We start from the raw sequence: 20,151 nt of genomic DNA on the forward strand, positions 1-20,151 counted from the left end.
CAGACTCTGCTTCCTCCTCGGAAGACGTGTCAGTGGGATTAAGGAGGTCCTCGAAGTATTCCTTCCACCGCCTGACAATTTTCTCAGTCGACGTCAGCAGCGCTCCGCCAGCACTATACACAGTGCAGGTAGAGCACCGCTTTCCCCTCCTGAGACGTCTGACGGTTTGCCAGAATCTCTTCTTATTTTAAATTAAATTAAATCAACACTACAACTCGGAGCAGCTATAAGAAGAGACTTCACTGAAGAAGAGGAGCTGCATTAGTTTTGCTGGTTGTAAATAGATAACCACACTTTGGAGGAAAAGAGTAAAATGTTGAGATGGTCTTTTTATTTAAACTGTGTTCAAACAGCCTCCCTGGTGCCTCCTCAGAGCTTCGTGTGACCGAGGAGTCATTAGTTCATTTACACTAAATTAACCCTGACACTCATCCTCACACACATACACACTGACACACCCATCAAAAACAACAAAAATGCATTTACAGGTACACTGTGTAGTTTCTAGAGGATAAGACTTTCCAGGTTTCTACAGTTGCTTAACATCTGGTGTCCAATATCCTATCAGAACTTCTCTGATTATTCTGCATTTGATCTAAAAACCACACAGTTGCAGGAAGTGGGTGGAGTTTTCGGTGACGTGCCTCCTGAAAGACAAGGGAGGACTCGCTTGCGCTCTCTCTCTCATGCAGGAATTAATCAGCGATGGAAAAACAGAACTTCTTTCGAGTCCTCCGAGTTATTATGATCCAGATCAGAAAGAAAAACAGGTCAGACAGTGCGTGCTCCTCCTCCTCCATAAACCCGTCCCACCTGAAATAAATAAGGAAACAAAAATATAAACCCTGCCAAAAGGAGAATCAATAAAGTCACAGCTCCACATTACAGCATGAAATTATGAACATCTTCATGTCTTGAAGAACACATTTTTTGTACTTGAGTGTAAAAGTCTTACACGATCAATATGGTCACGCTGTATTTTCAATTATTAGTTTTTCTGTATCTATGAGGACTCACCTAAACACAGGCTATCGGGGCAGAGATGTATATTTTAACTGAATGTTTTTACAGCTGAAGGTGAAAAATATGTAGAATCCCTTTTATCTCATAGATCAGTGTGCTATAGTGCATATGACTTTTTAAATTCCAGCTTTCAGTGTCCTCCTCCTCCTCAGTATGTTTGCTGTTACAGGCAGATATTCAAAACTTCGCTCTGAGTTCGAGGTGAAGGCACTGCTAGATTTGCCTAAACATTGTGACCAACGCTGAGGCCTCACAGGAGGCCGTCAGCTCTCCAGCAAATTTGCTCTGTATTGTGATCAGTGATCACTGACATGATAAAAAACCATTTACAGGAAATAATGACAATGATTATGGTTCAGTTTCATGTGTACAGACACAAGCTAAGTTTAAGCTACTGCTCTAAGTTTGTGCTAAGAACAAACTTTAAGATTGTAAATATGCGCAGGAGTTCAGCGAATAGCAGTTATTACCAGGAACAATAGTGGATACATTAACATTACATTAAACTTTGATGTCTTTGTTGCTGTGGTTCCATTTTTATGATAGTTGCCAAAAACGCAAAGAAAGGAAAATAAATCTTACATCACACAGACTGTAATTAAATAACTTCACTGTCTGAGCTTTTCTACGTTGCATGAACTATGCAATCATGCATGACTGGTTGTGACACCATCCGGATGAAGCTCATCTCATACACTGTGGATGAAGAACAGCAGTAAGACCTGTGGTGTGTTAAACTGAATTAGTGTGTATTTACTCTATGCGAGGGTCACGGCTGCTCCTCATTCCCAGAGCTGGGTGTCTGATTGCGCATTTGACTCCTCAGCTGTTCGATGAGTTCAGGGTTCTGCTGCTGCATCTGCTGAGCGAATTGCTGCCCTCTGCAGAAGCAAACAGAAAGGCAAAATCACCTGTTATTCATTGACACCACCAGCTTTAAAATACAGTCCCTGTGCTCTGGTACGTACGCCTGGATCAGTCTTGATAAATCTCCAGGTGCTGCAGCACTAGGAGCTGCTGGTGCAGCACTAGGAGCTGCTGGTGCAGCCCCAGGAGGCGGGGCTGCACCTCCTCCCCCTCCAGCGCCCCCACCTCCCAGTCCACCATACGCTCCAGACATCATCCCGGACATCCTGGAAGATAGGACAGGAAGTTAACTCTGAAAAACCACAGAGGAAGAATGGATTTCAGATGAAGTGAGACAGACTTACAGCTGCTGAACCTGAGGGTTGTTCATCAGAGACGAGGCCTGCAAAGAGACAAGAGTAGGATGGAAAAATTTACCGAGTAGAAACAGAAACTGTAAATACCTAAATTAAAAATAATGAGTTCTCACTGTCTATGTAAGCTGCAATTTAATCACTGTTCAAATGTGTCTGTGGTTTTTTCTGGTCATTTCTGAAATTCTACACTTCTTTAAAGGAGTGTCTTGTAATTAAGAGAAAATAAAAAACATTACTATACCAATGCTATGCGTGGCTGTTGAGTCAACAGAACTCATTATGTTGCTGTGTGCATGTATCTTTTAGAAATTAGTATCCAAGTGAGTTTTACCTACCAAAACTGACAAGACACACACCAGCATTATATGTGCTGTATGGACTAATAGGCATGTTACAGTTTCTGCATCTGAAAGGTCGTTAGGTTCTGACGAGGATGCAAATTTGGCCATCATACAGATTTGTGATTTACTATTGAAAATAACCAAATAGCAATAGCATGTGAATGCTATCAAAACCAGATTTTTTCTAGCATTTACAGGAGCAAGCAAGATAAGGTTAGCCACCTACACCGCACCGACATGTTTACTGTCAATTAGGAAAGTTAGCCGATAACGTATTTTGCCAAAATCAGGAGACCTCATTGACTCAAAGAACTATATTGCATGAAACGGGATTCGATTTTGTGTCAGCAGAAAGACAAACAAAGAGCTCAGGTTGGAGTTTGTGTGGCTTCCATGAACTGAGCTTGGCTTCACTGCCCAAAACTGGCTTTCTTTCTGCTAAAGTAAGCCACACTGATAATGTGGTACCCAATGCAGCATGTTGCTGGCTAACCTTCACTTGCTTGTTTATTATCAAAATAATTTCTGAAGTCACATGACTTTGTGCTTTTGTATATTAGAGGCAAACTCTTAGAATGTGGTCTCATCATTTGTACGATGGTTCGATGCAACAGAAAAGGTGATTTAAAGGAAACCGAAACAAGAAAATTAGCTGTGAGCTCTGACGAGTGCAACTGGTTCTGATGGCTGCCAAAACTCCGTGACCGCTTAGAAATGTTACAGGCCAAACACTCAGATCTCACCATGTTCATGAAGCCGGGGTTACTCAGCAAACCAGCTAGATCGACTCCGCCCAGCCCTGCAGTCTGAGAGAACAGAGACAGGTTCACGTAAACACAGTGCTGTCGGGAAGTCGGAAATTTGATCCCTCATCCTGCCTCTTCTCACCGGACTGGACGTGTCCATCTTCTCCTCTGCGATCTTCAGATTGGTTTTGTAGGTGTCGTTATCTGGGTCGAGCTCCAAAGCCTTCTTATAGTAACTGACTGCTTCTGTGTGTTTGTTGAGGCTGGCCAGAGCCAAACTGAAACACAAGACGACAAGTCAGGGCCAGAGACAGCTGAAAACAGAACGCAAGGAGCTTCCAGCTTTTCATTCTTCATGCTCTAATGCTGCATGTTTGTCTACTTAAACAACTGCAAACTCCTGTATAACTGGTTAAAAATAAATAATGTAAAAACTTTGTGGAAATAACTTTGTGCTGGCTGACTTTGGTTTTACGGCTGCAGTCAGCACTGACCTTCATTTTCAGTAAATCTGCCACTTGTGTTTAATAACTGACAGTTTTCTTCCAAAGGCAGTGAAAACACTTCATAAATATCGTAAAACAAGATTTGTTTATTTGACCAGCTTCACAAAATCCAAAGATATTCAGCTTCAGCACAGAGCTTCATTTATGAAAACTGCAAACTTTACTTGTTCCTAAAATACTTTTACAAAGGCAGAGTATAAATACTCATCATCTTAAGAAAACACAATTTTTATATTTTATTTTACTATTCAACAGATAAATCCTGAGATCTGAAGGAGCCAAACACTGTGAAAGCTTTCTTTTCTGATGCTCCAAAGTCACTTATTAAGAAAATAAAAGTTATAGGAAAATTTTTAAGTTGGATCTCTTTGTGGAATCCATTTGTTCGAAGAACCTGGTTTCATTTACGTTCTTTTATCCCCAGTCTGTCTGATTTTAAAGGACATAGAGACAACAATCCTCTGATGAGCCTTTGTTGCTAATTCGTCTGTTAAAAATAAACGTGTATATGTAATGGAGAAAACTACAGCCGTGATGCAACAGTGTCCAGGGTGCAGATCAGAATCAGAAATAGTTTATTAATCCCGAAGGAAATTATAGGTTACAGCAGGCAGCAGGCTAATGGCACATGCGCACTTACAAAGGAACCCTCTGACCAAACTTTACACAAACATGTCAAAGAGTAGGCTGATAGGAAAAAAAAACACCAAGATTTGCTATTAGCTCGGGTCCACACCAGCAGGTGGCGCTGTGAGACGCATCCTTGGTGTAAAAGGAAAGCTCCTCTCTGCTGCCTAAGAATAAAGAAATGCCTTCCTGCAGTTTCCTCTCTGATAAACACAGGACATTTTTTCTACATGTGAGATGTTTTTGATGTCAATGTGAAATCGCTTCACGGCAACAATGAAAGACAAAGAGAAGATGCTGTCATACCCCATCCGCCCATAAGCTTTGCTATAGTTGGGGTCGATGCTGATGGCTCGTTCACAGTCCTGCACGGCTCCTGCGTAGTTCCCCAGCTTACTGTAAGCTGCAGCTCTGCACAAAAAACACACAAAAACTAACTGCTTCACGTGAACGTCAACAATCTGAACACAGCAAAACAACTGCAACAGAGAATTTGCATAAAACAAACATAAACAGCACAGAAAAAATCGTTTCTAACAATATTGTCATGTGACAAGATGTGAAGAATTTGTTTTCTTAAAGGACCAAACTTAAAGGTTCAAACTTAAAGGTTTTATGTAACAAGGTATGTAAAAATATCTAAAGTGACAAAACAAGTGAAAACACATGAAAAGTGTTTGTTCTTTTGTTTCTGGTTCATCATCAAATACAATTTTACTGTTTTTAAAATAAAATGAACAACAAATATTTAGTGATGCTGAGGAAATGCTGACCGACCTGTTGCAGTAGTAGACAGCGTTCTGAGGGTTGATGGCGATTGCCTTCGAGTAAAACTCAACAGCAGCTGCAAAGTTGTCCACCTTCATCTGGTCGTTGCCTCCAGTCGAGAAAACAGAAAAGAACAAAAACACCCCACTCACCTGAGCACTGTGCAATAAACTTTATACAGCAAAGCAGAGGTGTGGACTCGAGTCACATGACTTTGACTCGAGTCAGACTCGAGTCATTAATTTTATGACTTTAGACTTGACTTGAAAAAATGTTCTAAGACTTGTGACTTGACTTGGACTTTTACACCAATGACTTGGGACTTGAATTGGACTTGAACCGGTTTACTTGAAAAGACTTGATATTTTACCCCAAATATAAAATTTAACATGCATATTATATAGAGATTGAAAATGTGACGTCATTCACGGGTAGAACCGCAAAGGATTCTGGGAACTCGTGGCAAGCGGTACTAGCGCACGCAGGCTTTCAATTAAAATCAGTTACACAGCGATAAAAAGAAACACAAAAATGTCAAGAAGCTGTTGTATTATAACTGCAATAGCCGGTCGCATGACAGCCACGGGAAGCCGACGGGTAAAGAGATCGGTTGTTATCGGATTACGTCGTTGAAGAGAAATTGTTCTAGCCATGTTTCCGAAGTAACAAAGACGGGACGGATGGCCTGGAGCTCACAGGTTAGTCTGCTCCAAGCATTTACACGAAGGTCAGTGTTTTTTAGTAGTTAATACGTCACTTTCATAACATAACTGGTGATATAGGTTACAAGCAAGTCTGGCGCTGAACAGAAATTGTCGCGCTATGCTCCTTTATTTATTGTGCATAAATAGTGAATTGTCCTGACACAATATTGCGTTTCGCTTCTGTTATTATGGTACATTGACAAAAACATATACTTTTATTCACAGGATAAAACAGGTTTTTTGTATCACTAATTGCCCAGTGCGATTACAGACTGCGGTAAAGTGAGCCGTCATTTGTGAGCCGCGGTCAAGCCAGCCGCCTCCTATCCGCGCGGTGATTACAGCATACAATATTGTTGTCACTGCTACATTTCTGTAACGCTACCAGAAATTATTTCCACTACTAATTAATTACCGTTGAGCTCAAAGGTCCTATTAATAAACGGTTAAGGAATGTGTATTTATGACGACAATTTGTGAGACTGGTAAACTTATGATACGTACGATGGTCTTTCGTTCTACACGGTGCATTTCAAGGTCCTGCACCCATCCGTCGGTAAACTGTACCTGGGCTTGTTGCAGTGACCTGAAGTTACTAAACTTCATGAGTGTATGCACTCACTCCAAGAACCGTATAATTATAAATATGCATATAAATATGCTAAGATGAGATAGCTGACTTCATCTAACTAGCAAATGTTGTCCAGGCTACGTTGGTGATACAGTTTTTTTTAATGTGTATGATATTTTTGTCATGCGATTTTAAAGCCGGTCCTACAACCGCATCCAAGAATAACATGCAGCTTATCTCAGAACTGTCGGTGAAAATTATTCTTGGAGCTAGGTTTAATTGAGCTGCATTTTAAAGAGGTGCAATTTCACAATTTGTGTATATTTTCTAAGTTCACTATTTTGTCATGTGTTGAGAAAAACACAGATTAAAAAATTACATGGTCTAATATTTACATTTAGCATAACTGCAACATTATTTTTTCGTTTGTTTTTTTTAAAGACTCGAAAGGACTTGAAATTCAAAGTTTCAGACTTGTGACTTGACTCGGACTTTTACACCAGTGACTTGAGACTCGACTCTGACTTGCCTGACATTACTTGAGACTTGACTTGAGACTTGAGGATAAAGACTTGAGACTTACTTGAGACTTGCAAAACAATGACTTGGTCCCACCTCTGCAGCAAAGTCACTCTAATGTCATCTCTCACTTGCTGTCCTTGCTATCATTAGCATTAATTATTATTACACAATATTTATTCCATTCATTTGGCATCACTGATTTTTCCTAGTATTTTGCTGTGTAGAGATACTAATGCTATAGTATCATGTGAAACATAGACTTTTATATTTACTTTTAAATGTTATCTTTAACTTTCTCTATTTCACTTTTTTTAAGCTATTTATTTGACTTTATTTATTTTTTACAGACACTTTTTATGATTTTTTTTTTTTACCTTATTAAGTAAAGTTTTTGTCACATTACCCTTTATTTTACTGAGCTACTCTACTATAAGCTTAATTTTTTTATTTTAATTGCATTTATTGTTTTGGCTGCTGGAATCTCCCAACTTCATTTTAATCCTCTAAGTGATGACGTGATGAATCCTGCTTCCAGGTCCAAACTGCTCCGTGTTTATTAAGGCTGTTGTGTTTTTAACATGTTTTAATACTTTGTACCTTGTTCTAATCTCAACAAGCCCATAAAAACAGTCAGTGATCACTGTCGGCCTCTCTCGGTTTTAATCATCACTGTTCATTTTACAGCTCAGTGTTTAAACCCTTACGATGTAACTGCAGCCCAGCAGCAGTATATGAATGACTAACCTCGTATTGTGGATGGATTATCTCAGTTGTTCTCCTGACTGAAGTTTGGTCCGTTTACAGCAGAGGTGGGACCAAGTCATTGTTTTGCAAGTCTCAAGTAAGTCTCAAGTCTTTATCCTCAAGTCTCAAGTCAAGTCTCAAGTAATGTCAGGCAAGTCAGAGTCGAGTCTCAAGTCACTGGTGTAAAAGTCCGAGTCAAGTCACAAGTCTGAAACTTTGAATTTCAAGTCCTTTCGAGTCTTTAAAAAAAAAAAACGAAAAAATAATGTTGCAGTTATGCTAAATGTAAATATTAGACCATGTAATTTTAAAATCTGTGTTTTTCTCAACACATGACAAAATAGTGAACTTAGAAAATATACACAAATTGTGAAATTGCACCTCTTTAAAATGCAGCTCAATTAAACCTAGCTCCAAGAATAATTTTCACCGACAGTTCTGAGATAAGCTGCATGTTATTCTTGGATGCGGTTGTAGGACCGGCTTTAAAATCGCATGACAAAAATATCATACACATTAAAAAAAACTGTATCACCAACGTAGCCTGGACAACATTTGCTAGTTAGATGAAGTCAGCTATCTCATCTTAGCATATTTATATGCATATTTATAATCATACGGTTCTTGGAGTGAGTGCATACACTCATGAAGTTTAGTAACTTCCGGTCACTGCAACAAGCCCAGGTACAGTTTACCGACGGATGGGTGCAGGACCTTGAAATGCACCGTGTAGAACGAAAGACCATCGTACGTATCATAAGTTTACCAGTCTCACAAATCGTCATCATAAATACACATTCGTTAACCGTTTATTAATAGGACCTTTGAGCTCAACGGTAATTAATTAGCAGTGGAAATAATTTCTGGTAGCATCACAGAAATGTAGCAGTGACAACAATATTGTATGTTGTAATCGTACTGGACAATTAGTGATACAAAAAACCTGTTTTATCCTGTGAATAAAAGTATATGTTTTTGTCAATGTACCATAATAACAGAAGCGAAACGCAATATTGTGTCAGGACAATTCACTATTTATGCACAATAAACAAAGGAGCATAGCGCGACAATTTCTGTTCAGCGCCAGACTTGCTTGTAACCTATATCACCAATTATGTTATGAAAATGACGTATTAACTACAACAGCAGACTGACCTTCGTGTAAATGCTTGGAGCAGACTAACCTGTGAGCTGGAGTGTTCTGGGACGTTATATTTGATCTTTGAATGGCTGCAATCCAGACCATCCGTCGCGTCTTTGTTACTTTGGAAACATGGCTCGAACAATTTCTCTTCAACGACGTAATCCGATAACAACCGATCTCTTTACCCGTCGGCTTCCCGTGGCTGTCATGCGACCGGCTATTGCAGTTAATAATACAACAGCTTCTTGACATTTTTGTGTTTCTTTTTATCGCTGTGTGACTGATTTCAATTGAAAGCCTGCGTGCGCTAGTACCGCTTGCCACGAGTTCCCAGAATCCTTTGCGGTTCTACCCGTGAATGACGTCACATTTTCAATCTCTATATAATATGCATGTTAAATTTTATATTTGGGGTAAAATATCAAGTCTTTTCAAGTAAACCGGTTCAAGTCCAATTCAAGTCCCAAGTCATTGGTGTAAAAGTCCAAGTCAAGTCACAAGTCTTAGAACATTTTTTCAAGTCAAGTCTAAAGTCATAAAATTAATGACTCGAGTCTGACTCGAGTCCAAGTCATGTGACTCGAGTCCACACCTCTGGTTTACAGCATCCTGCCATGCGATTGCATTTGTCCCTAACTATCAGGAACCCTCAGGTTAACTTTTATCGAGTGGAAAAAAGTTAGCGTTCATCCTCCAGCTTCACTGTGTTTATGCTAACATAGCTGTGTGGCTAGCAATCACGTAGCACATCATTATATAGCAGCTAACCCAACTTCAGTAACCCTACAAACGTCACTGCTGTTTAGTTTTCTGTCTTCATTTATGTTGGAAGTGATAGCAGAGCTGTACGTTTGAATTTATTCATAAATCTCTCAGTCAGAACATGCTATATCATGCTTAGGTGGAAGCTAGCGAGCTAACTTCCTGCTAACTTCTAACTCTGTTAAATGTAATAAATCCTGTTTTCATGGATGCCTGGATGTTAAACTTCATTGTTACACCTGGTAAAGCAGCAACGCTGATCATTATATTAAAGATGAAAGAATTTAGACAGTTTTTAACTCTCAGTGATGCTGCAGTGTTCGTTTCACTTTATAACCTGCAGCAGAGTTTGGGCCTGACACGGCTGATGTCTGACGTAAAGACCAGATAACAATAAATACATGTCCTCTTATTTCTATACTGAGGATAGATGATTAGACAGAAGTCAGCACTTTAGCTTTCATCATTAACCTGCCTTGAGGCCACTGTTATTGCCTGCTTACATCAACAGTACTGCATTTGTGCTTGAGTAAATTATCACGTAACTTTACTTCTGACTGCTGTATTTCCAGTTAATGTATCTGCTCTGCCTCTGTGAGTCTCTGTTATAGAGTGTCAGGAAAACCAAGGGTTACTTCCTACAGCTTTCCAAAAACCTGATTCAAGGAGCTGCAGGTTCATTTGCATCATCTCTTCCTTGTACCAGCTTAACCCTACAAATGAACACAAAGACAAACTAGCTGCTCTAGATAACGTGTTCACACCAGCCTGGACTCACCGTCACTTTTGAGTCTTTCAGCCTCTGCTTTCTGTTCCTCTGTTGGGGAGTTTGGGGTGGAGTTGTTGTTGACCTGCGACTGAGCTGAATACTGTCAAACAAACAAACACTGGGTTAAATGAGACTTCCTGTAAAACAACTATTAAAAACAGACAGACGGACTCTTCAGGTGTGCAAGATCACAGAGAAACACTTAAAAAAAAATGCTCATGTAAAATTAACATCTGGTGCAACCTGCACTAAGGCCAGTGCTCCATTTAAACGTTTAAAGAATGGCATTTGGATCTTCACCAGTATGTAATAGCTTACTTTGCCTTTTGTAAGCCACAGCAAATAATACTGATATTTATTATGCATTTCATTTCAGCTCTGGCTTTGGAAGAACAGTGAAATTAACTCAGACTTGCTGCAGGACATTGATGCAAAGGCCAAAATGTTCAGACTTGTCATCTCTGCAATACAAAACAAACCGTTTGGAAAGTTGCAAGGGTCTTCTGCGTTTACCTTTGCTGTAGCGGAGGTAAAGATCTCCGGTAACGTCATGGGGACCGCGAGACTCTGGTCATCGGTGGAAACCTCAAACGCCGTCTCCAAACACTGAACAGCAACTGAAAAACAATAAGATCATGTCAACAACAAGCTGGTTCTAAAAGATAAAATAAAAGAGCCACACAAAAGGAAGAACGATTCAATCTGTTGTGATCTTTCAACTACTCCAAGATGTGGAATCAGAAACATCCCTGTGTGTCCTGAGGTCTTCTCACCTGTTGGGGAGTTGGATCAGGTGTTGGGGGAGGATAACAAACAGTCTGGGAGCACGTATGGCCAGGTTTACTACTGCAAACTTGGTTCTGGTGTAAAAGTATTGTTGATATTTACTGCGAGAGCACAATGGGACAATGGGAATGGGAACTGAGGTTTGTTGTGACTGACCCTGTTGCACATCTATTTCTGGAAGTTCAGAGAGGAGAGTATTTAAGTCAAGCACACAAACTGATTTACTAAAAATTGCATGTCTTATTTTTTGCAATTGATAATGAACTGACTGACAGTGTTTAAAAAGAAAGCACAACTTTTGTAAATCACCTGTAAAAATAAACACACCTATGAGTGCTATTTGGAAATTGTGCTCACATGGCATCTTGCCCAATTTAGTACATCTGGCCCACAGTGAGGTATTCTCTTAGAGCATCTGGCAGAGCCTGAGGTCCTTTTCCATCCTCTGAGGGGAAACGTGGATTAACTGAGGTCACAGAGTTAGTTAAAAAACTATTTTGTGACTGGACTTTATGCAGATGTTGTTTGTCTTGAGCTCTTCGGGTGCTGTGAGGGTTTCCTGGTTGACACGTCGATAAAATGATCCAACTGTTTCAGAGGCACACTTGAGGACAGCGACTCTGGAATAGCCAGATATGGTGGTAAAACATTCCGTGGCATAAATGCCTTTCCCTCTCTGAAGCCTTTATTATACTTTGTGTCTAGAAGTCCACTATGGTTTGCTTAGGTCAGAGTGATATAAATTTTGTCAACAGATATTTGCAGCTGTCTTGTGTCCACAACAGAGCATCATAAGAGAATGTCTATGCCAGAGTAACGGAGGAGCCATTAGGTGAACCTCAAATTCAGGAGAAACAATCAGGTTTTCATACTGATTGAGGCGTATTGGACCAACTCTTTATCCTCTCAAGGACACTTTGAAGTGATGGTTTACTCATCTAGACACCATTTGTTTTGTTTTTCTCGAGAAAGTATTCAACGGCATCCATGTAGTGTTATAGCACGTGTTACATGTGCTATGTAGAGCTGAGCAATATAAGATTTTTTCATATCACGATATGTTTTTTTCATTTCAGGCGATAACGATATCTATCACGATATAAGCCAAATAACTATATTTGTAAGATTTAAATGTGCCGTTGCTCACAAGTAAAATGTGAAATAATCAGCAGCTTGTTTTTATTTAAATATTTATTTCCCATAATAAGTTCAACAGGGTAGATGTACTTAAGGAACATGAGACTTTTTCAGATAAATAAAGGCAAATATTGCAAACTACACAAAAGGCAGCCGCTAAAGCGTTTAAGTTTCAAAATAGAACAAATGAAACAGACTAAATTGTCAATTCCACTTAGAAACAAAATATTAATTGTAAAAATAAATCTTAGTTTGTTTTACAGAAGAACAGACAAAACTGACTAACTTTTGTCAATATCAAATAAACTGAGAACTAAAAGGAAATTCTCAATCTCTCCTTGTTGTATAGCTGAGCTTTTCAAACAGTTTTAACAGTTACTTTAGTCTGACAAAAGCCGAATGACGAATTAGCGCTTCCAGTCAGAGACTGAGGCTACGTCCACACGTACACGGGTATTTTTGAAAACGGAGATTTTCCGTTTTCGTTTTAAAAAATAATCCCGTCCACACATAAAGGCAGAAATGAAGGAAAACGCTGCTATGAACATGCCAAAGCAGCAGGTGGCGCTAGATTCCTAACCGTGCAGAAATGTTGGCCAATCAGAAGTCTAGAAGCCTCGGTGGGAAAAAGTAAACAAAGCTGGGGCATAGAAGCAGAACCGAGTCGTATGTGTGGAGGGACAGTAACTGTGTGTATATGTAAGTTGTATATGTAAGTTGTCGTTGTATTTTTACTCAGTTGTATATAGTATTTGTATTCTATTTTTATCTTATTGTATATTTATTTTATTTTATTCTACTGTATATAGTATTTTATTTTATTCTATTCTGTACAGTTGTGTACTGTATTTATTCTTATTGTATTCTAATTTTTGCCTCATAACTTTTGCACTGTCCACTTCCTGCTGTGACAAAACAAATTTCCCACGTGTGGGACTAATAAAGGTTATCTTATCTTATCTTATCTTAAGCATTTAAACACTGCAGAGAGTAGAATTAACAGTATTGTAGAAATTCATTTCACCGAAACAATAACGTGGCGCACAGTGTGACGCATGCACCAGTTTATTGTATTTCCAGACTTGCTTTCGGCACAATTTACAGTGCACGCTACTCTGTTTTTTGTCAGACTTGAAATAGCCGAAATACCTTCACACTACGGAACTTCTATGGCTCTTCCGTTCGACAATCTCTCCGGCGTTGGAACCATCATCTGTTTTCTCTTCGGTCACGCTCGGTTGATTTCTCTAGTCGGCACACTCATTTCCTCCATTACCCGGGCGGTACGGTGGCTGGCTGCTTCCCAAACAAATACACATGTGCGGCTTGGCACTTGTGCTGTACCTAACAAGTCACGCGACGTGACGCTGCGGCTGTGATTGGTTCGGCTCTGCGCTACTGAATTTGGATTGGCTGACCTTTTTTTTTTTTTTTTTTTTAAAAAGAGGACAAGAGCGGCGAGGTCTATCGCGATAGTTTAATTTCTCTATCGAGTAAAAGTTATATCGCGATACATATCGTTATCGTTCTATCGCCCAGCTCTAGTGCTATGTGAGCTATTTGGTCTCTATCAGGCTACCAGGCACAAGTTTTGAATTAGTGATGGCAATGCAAACTGCCAACCTGCCCTATGTCACAGATTCTATTAATAATCTTTGTGGACAACACAGAGCAACAGCATTCAGCAGGTGAAGGGTGTCAGGTTCAGTGGTCTCTTTGCTCCTTGTTGATTTATTACAATTCAGTTTTATTTCTACAGCACACACAACAGATGTCTTAAGACACCGTATAGTGTGAAATAAAAACAGAACACAAAGAACAAAAAAATTAGAGAGTTTACAAAAGTTAGTGACATGCAATATAAGGACGCTGGGAGTGAAAAGAGGGGGGGAAGAGGATGATGAAGAAGCGCCAGTATCTAAAGGCTCTGGCTGCTATAGTAATGAATAGTTTTTAGGTCAAGATTTCTATTCAAAGACTGATCTAATGTGCACTCTTTGCTGGGCAGAAGTACAGAGACTTGTGTTAAAAAAGTGAAACAAAAGTGAAGTACTGATTAAATTTCACTCAAGTAAAAGTGAAAAAGTACAGGCTCTGAAATGTACTTCAGAGTAAACAGTAGCTCTTTTCTACTTGCTGTTTTTGCCCAAAGCTAAGTAAACCTGTGCTGATCCTTGTAATGACACAATAACAGTATAGTCAGGAGATAAAGTGAAATTTGGCAGATGGGTAAACCTGTAAGCCATCCTTTCTGTGACTTAATACTGATCATAAACAAAATAACTGTTGTGCACCAGCCCAACACAGTGCTTTACAGCACAGCAAGCTAACTTGTTTATCCTGCATTAAACGGCAGGATTTTATGCAACATGCATTCATAGACACGATGCATTCGTGCATCACGTGCATCAAGTGCTTTGAGGGTCTCGTAAAGCACTATATAAATGCAATGCATCATTATTATGTCTATTTTGCAGGAATGTTACACATAAGCTTCACATAAATATATAGTATTTGATTAAAAAATCAAGACATTACATGTACAGTGGGGCAAAAAAGTATTTAGTCAGCCACCGATTGTGCAAGTTCCCCCACCTAAAATGATGACAGAGGTCAGTAATTTGCACCAGAGGTACACTTCAACTGTGAGAGACAGAATGTGAAAAAAATAATCCATGAATCCACATGGTAGGATTTGTAAAGAATTTATTGGTAAATCAGGGTGGAAAATAAGTATTTGGTCAATAACAAAAATACAACTCAATACTTTGTAACATAACTTTTGTTGGCAATAACAGAGGTCAAACGTTTACTATAGGTCTTTACCAGGTTTGCACACACAGTAGCTGGTATTTTGGCCCATTCCTTCATGCAGATCTTCTCGAGAGCAGTGATGTTTTGGGGCTGTCGCCGAGCAACACGGACTTTCAACTCCCGCCACAGATTTTCTATGGGGTTGAGGTCTGGAGACTGGCTAGGCCACTCCAGGACTTTCAAATGCTTCTTACGGAGCCACTCCTTTGTTGCCCGGGCGGTGTGTTTTGGATCATTGTCATGTTGGAAGACCCAGCCTCGTTTCATCTTCAAAGTTCTCACTGATGGAAGGAGGTTTTGGCTCAAAATCTCACGATACATGGCCCCATTCATTCTGTCCTTAACACGGATCAGTCGTCCTGTCCCCTTGGCAGAAAAACAGCCCCATAGCATGATGTTTCCACCCCCATGCTTCACAGTAGGTATGGTGTTCTTGGGATGCAACTCAGTATTCTTCTTCCTCCAAACACGACGAGTTGAGTTTATACCAAAAAGTTCTACTTTGGTTTCATCTGACCACATGACATTCTCCCAATCCTCTGCTGTATCATCCATGTGCTCTCTGGCAAACTTCAGACGGGCCTGGACATGCACTGGCTTCAGCAGCGGAACACGTCTGGCACTGCGGGATTTGATTCCCTGCCGTTGTAGTGTGTTACTGATGGTGACCTTTGTTACTTTGGTCCCAGCTCTCTGCAGGTCATTCACCAGGTCCCCCCGTGTGGTTCTGGGATCTTTGCTCACCGTTCTCATGATCATTTTGACCCCACGGGATGAGATCTTGCGTGGAGCCCCAGATGGAGGGAGATTATCAGTGGTCTTGTATGTCTTCCATTTTCTGATGATTGCTCCCACAGTTGATTTTTTCACACCAAGCTGCTTGCCTATTGTAGATTCACTCTTCCCAGTCTGGTGCAGGTCTACAATACTTTTCCTGGTGTCCTTCGAAAGCTCTTTGGTCTTGGCCATGGCGGAGTTTGGAGTCTGACTGTTTGAGGCTGTGGACAGGTGTCTTTTATACAGATGATGAGTTCAAACAGGTGCCATTCATACAGGTAACGAGTGGGGGACAGAAAAGCTTCTTACAGAAGACGTTACAGGTCTGTGAGAGCCAGAGATTTTCCTTGTTTGAGGTGACCAAATACTTATTTTCCACCCTGATTTACCAATAAATTCTTTACAAATCCTACCATGTGGATTCATGGATTTTTTTTTCACATTCTGTCTCTCACAGTTGAAGTGTACCTCTGGTGCAAATTACTGACCTCTGTCATCATTTTAAGTGGGGGAACTTGCACAATCGGTGGCTGACTAAATACTTTTTTGCCCCACTGTAGCTTTTATATCCAGCTTGTCAATTAGTATCAGTTTGTCAGCGGGCAGTCCTTACCTTCAAAGATAACCCCTCTTCCTCCTCTACTGTCCTGTTTCTCCTACATCTTTCTCTATCTCTGACTCAAGTTATCTCTCATTCTTTTCTCTCCCTGAGAAATACAGCAGCTGGACCTTTAGCTAGCAAACACACTCCATGACAAACTGCACAAGAACAGTTTGTGTGTTTACTGATGATTGTTGAGCAATTACAGAAACGCTGCATTTGAAAATAGCTGCTACTTAACACGTTATTCCCTGTATGCTCGCTCCTCTTAGGGATATCTGCACCAAGAACACCACTGGATTGTTCTGCTCCACTTAGCTCTATAAACAAAGCCTCTTTCATTTCTTTGTACATGATACAACCTGGTGATGGATACACCAATAGGACTGTCTTTTATGTGCTACTGGTCCCAACTGGGCTACTTGGCTCAAATCCGTCTGATGTTTGAAGGCACAGACTAACGTCTTAAACCCAAAGTAACAAACCCATTTGGTAAATTTAAGCGGTAAAAAATATAAGATTATGTGTAAAAATGTAGACAGTCAAAGTAAAAAGTTGTCATAAAAAACAATACTCAAGTAAAGTACAGATACCTAAAAATGAGTTACTCTGCTTAATTTTGAAGTATTTGTACTTCTGTTTCCTCTGCTGCTCCTCCAACCCAGACTCAGACATATGAAGCCAGGCTATGTGTGCTGCTGTATATATGTTGTGGAAAGAAATATTGAAGTGAACTTTTTTTTAGTGCTGTAGCTGACTCAGTCAGAAGATCTGCTGGCATAACAGTCAGTGATGATTTTGACCAAGATCACAGTCAAATGGAGTCACAGGAAGTTTGAGCTTTTGTAATAAAAACAAATATAATAATAATAATAATAATTCCATTCATTATGATATCCCTGGTCCGTGGTTATAAGACACTACGACACACGGCAGCAAACCACACAAACTCTGAACATCATACTTATTCCCCATGAGAAAGTTTAAGTGTGCATTCTGAGTCAGGAGAGAAATGAACTGAGCAGCTTCATGTTCTTCTTCTTCATGTCTGAGGACTCACCTTCGAGACTCTCCTGAGCATCTGAAGACAGAGTCCCTGACTGGAGCTGGTCATGGAGGAACTGGATGATGGAGAAAGCGAGGCGTTTGTTGTCTGTCATGGCGGCAGAGGTGCTGCGTCTCTGTGCTCACTGAGGGAGAGACACCCTGCAACTAAAACCTTGTTTCCAATAAGAACCGGAACCCTGTAAATGTACATAATGCATGCAATGAAATCCAAATCATTTAAATACCGCTTAAGCATTATATGAAAATAGTGCAGTGCATTTGTTCATTAAAAAGAATATGTGCCAACTTTGAATTTGATGTGAGCAACATATTTCAGCAAAGTTTCAATATGTACTACATAACCTCTTCTTTTAACAACACTAAGAGGAGATCAGAGGGTAAGCACATAGCATATCAGTAATGTGTTCTGAGCCTAAAGCCAGAGTTTTCAAGCTTACGAGTGTGGCTAACTTTAGTTGACTATAGGAATTTATGTTAAACACCTTACACGGTACGGACCAAACCAGAAATGTTGCCGTGCCGGCGTATTTACACTATAAAAACCAGTCTGTTTTCAAAACTGTGCTGCCTGCAGGCCTAAGGGTCACAGGAAAAGGTTTCCAGCCTTTTGCCCTCATGACATTTCTGCTAGCTCTCTAACTCTTTCTATCTCACAAACTGCAGACCCCATCTTTAATTCTGAAATACTCAGCATCAGTAATGCCCTTTTTTACACCTCATTAGGTCAGTAATTAACCTCATTAGCTGTCAGATATTGCAGACGTGTTTGATTTTTTTTAAATCACATCACTCTCTATATGTAGACATGCAGCATGTATTTATATGCATGCATACATTTTGTTATATTTATTACTTTCTTTGGTATCAACCAGGATTGAGTACTAACTTTGATGTACTTTGATCACACCTGCTTATTTTGAATTTGATCTCTGCAGCATGAAGGAATGCCTTTATTGTCATTGCACAAACTTCTTTGTTTCAGCCTCTGCTATATTGCTGTTTTGAGGGGGGCGTAGAGTTTAGTTGTCTGGGTATTCTGCCAGATAATGCTATTAATGATACATTAACACCTTGTATCAACAGTGATTAATGCTCGTCAGGGACATGGAAGTACCTTCTTTCCACCACACCATATGTTTAGCCACCCCCTTTGGTATTAGCATGGAGAATGTTCTAGCAACTCCAGCACTGTGTGAGCAGAGCTAACGTTAAACACCTCTGAACATAAAACCATTACACAAACAGAACAGCTGATGCGGGCTGATAAAGGAGATCTGTCTGTCGTGTTTTAAACTGCTCAAATCAGTGAAGTTTATGAGGAGTCACCGCAGACACAGTGACTCAAGATCTCTGGCTAATTTCTAGCTTGGCGTGCTAGCATACCAGTTAGGACAACTACAAATCAGCACACATCTACGGTTTATTTGGCTCTTGAGGGTATACGTTACGTTTTAAAATGGGTTTCCTGGAACTGCTATGACAAAGCTCGCAGTCTAACGCTATTACTATAATCGGTACTGAATTAGGTGGTTATGCTGTATTGGTGAAACCCTGAAAACTTAAGACTACAACTGACTCGTCGGACACGAATTTATCTCCTTTGAAGTTAACAAGCAGCTGGTTTATCTTCAGACTGAGCATGACTCGAAATGGAAAGAATGTGTCAACAAAAAGACGAAGCTGATGCTAAAATGCTTGTATTTAGTCAACCCGTGTTACTTTCTGTATGCAACACAGGCCGGATTTGACAGATGATTTCGAGAGTTAAAGATATGTCTTTAAGTTTTCCTCTATTACACCTGAGGGTCGCTCTAGATTCTAGAAGAAAGACCACGATGTACTGCAAGAGATTTGAAAGGAGCGTGACGTGTTCGTCAAACCATAGCGGCACGATGCTAACGGGTGGCTAGCTGATCATTTTCCTTTGAGTACATAGGCGCTGCTTTATAAATAAACCTTCCACGCTGCCAAAGCGAGGCTGACAATACAGCTAAGCGTTTCTCCTACCTGTCGTCTCCGAGTTTCAGATGCGAATCAGTCCTAAAAAAGAGAATTTACGTTGCTTAGCTTCTTTGAGGAACACTCACTCAGTTCGTTCATAAGCTTGTCGCAGAATGATGTCATCATGCGAGGATGCAGTTGAGGGGTCGTAATATTTTTAGCGACCTTACTCACTGCCACTGCATTATTATTATTTTTTTAATTAATTATTTATATTAAATTGAACAAGTCTGGCAGAACACACAACTGTGAAATAATAGAAAAAAAATAATAAAAAAAACAATACACTGAGGGTTTTAACACAAAACACAACTTGTATGTACTCTTTGTCCTGGGCCATTCTGAAGGAAGCTTAAATTTCCGTCGTTCTTACGCATCTTTATGGACACTAAAATTTGTACCTGACAGGGGCGCCTCCAGAATTCTTTCATAGGGGTGGCCATATGGGGACCACTAGAAATATCAGGGTGGCACGCAAAAATAGAATTTCTCCTTTTATTATGCTGTTATCAAATAT

General features: G+C 40.0%; 1 protein-coding gene across 2 annotated transcripts; it reads right to left on the reverse strand.

Annotated features, from left to right (window-relative positions):
* Nucleotides 1-309: 309 nt before the first annotated feature.
* Nucleotides 310-19,810, reverse strand: sgta (small glutamine rich tetratricopeptide repeat co-chaperone alpha). Of its 2 annotated transcripts, none has more exons than XM_026142777.2 (12): nucleotides 19,721-19,810; nucleotides 17,626-17,809; nucleotides 10,964-11,067; nucleotides 10,460-10,550; nucleotides 5,244-5,343; nucleotides 4,773-4,877; nucleotides 3,476-3,611; nucleotides 3,331-3,393; nucleotides 2,235-2,272; nucleotides 1,992-2,156; nucleotides 1,781-1,904; nucleotides 310-813 (listed from the first exon to the last, which is right to left on the reverse strand). In XM_026142777.2, exons 2-11 carry the CDS (start codon nucleotides 17,723-17,725, stop codon nucleotides 1,793-1,795), a joined length of 1,014 nt encoding a protein of 337 aa, XP_025998562.1. In that variant the 5' UTR covers nucleotides 17,726-17,809; nucleotides 19,721-19,810; the 3' UTR covers nucleotides 310-813; nucleotides 1,781-1,792. The 2 variants fall into 2 exon arrangements, with proteins under 2 accessions (XP_025998562.1, XP_025998560.1); XM_026142775.2 differs by having other exon boundaries at nucleotides 19,641-19,777.
* Between the last annotated feature and the right edge of the window lie 341 nt (nucleotides 19,811-20,151).

Source organism: Astatotilapia calliptera, chromosome 15 (assembly GCF_964374335.1).
Source record: "Astatotilapia calliptera chromosome 15, fAstCal68.1, whole genome shotgun sequence".
NCBI lineage: Eukaryota > Metazoa > Chordata > Actinopteri > Cichliformes > Cichlidae > Astatotilapia > Astatotilapia calliptera.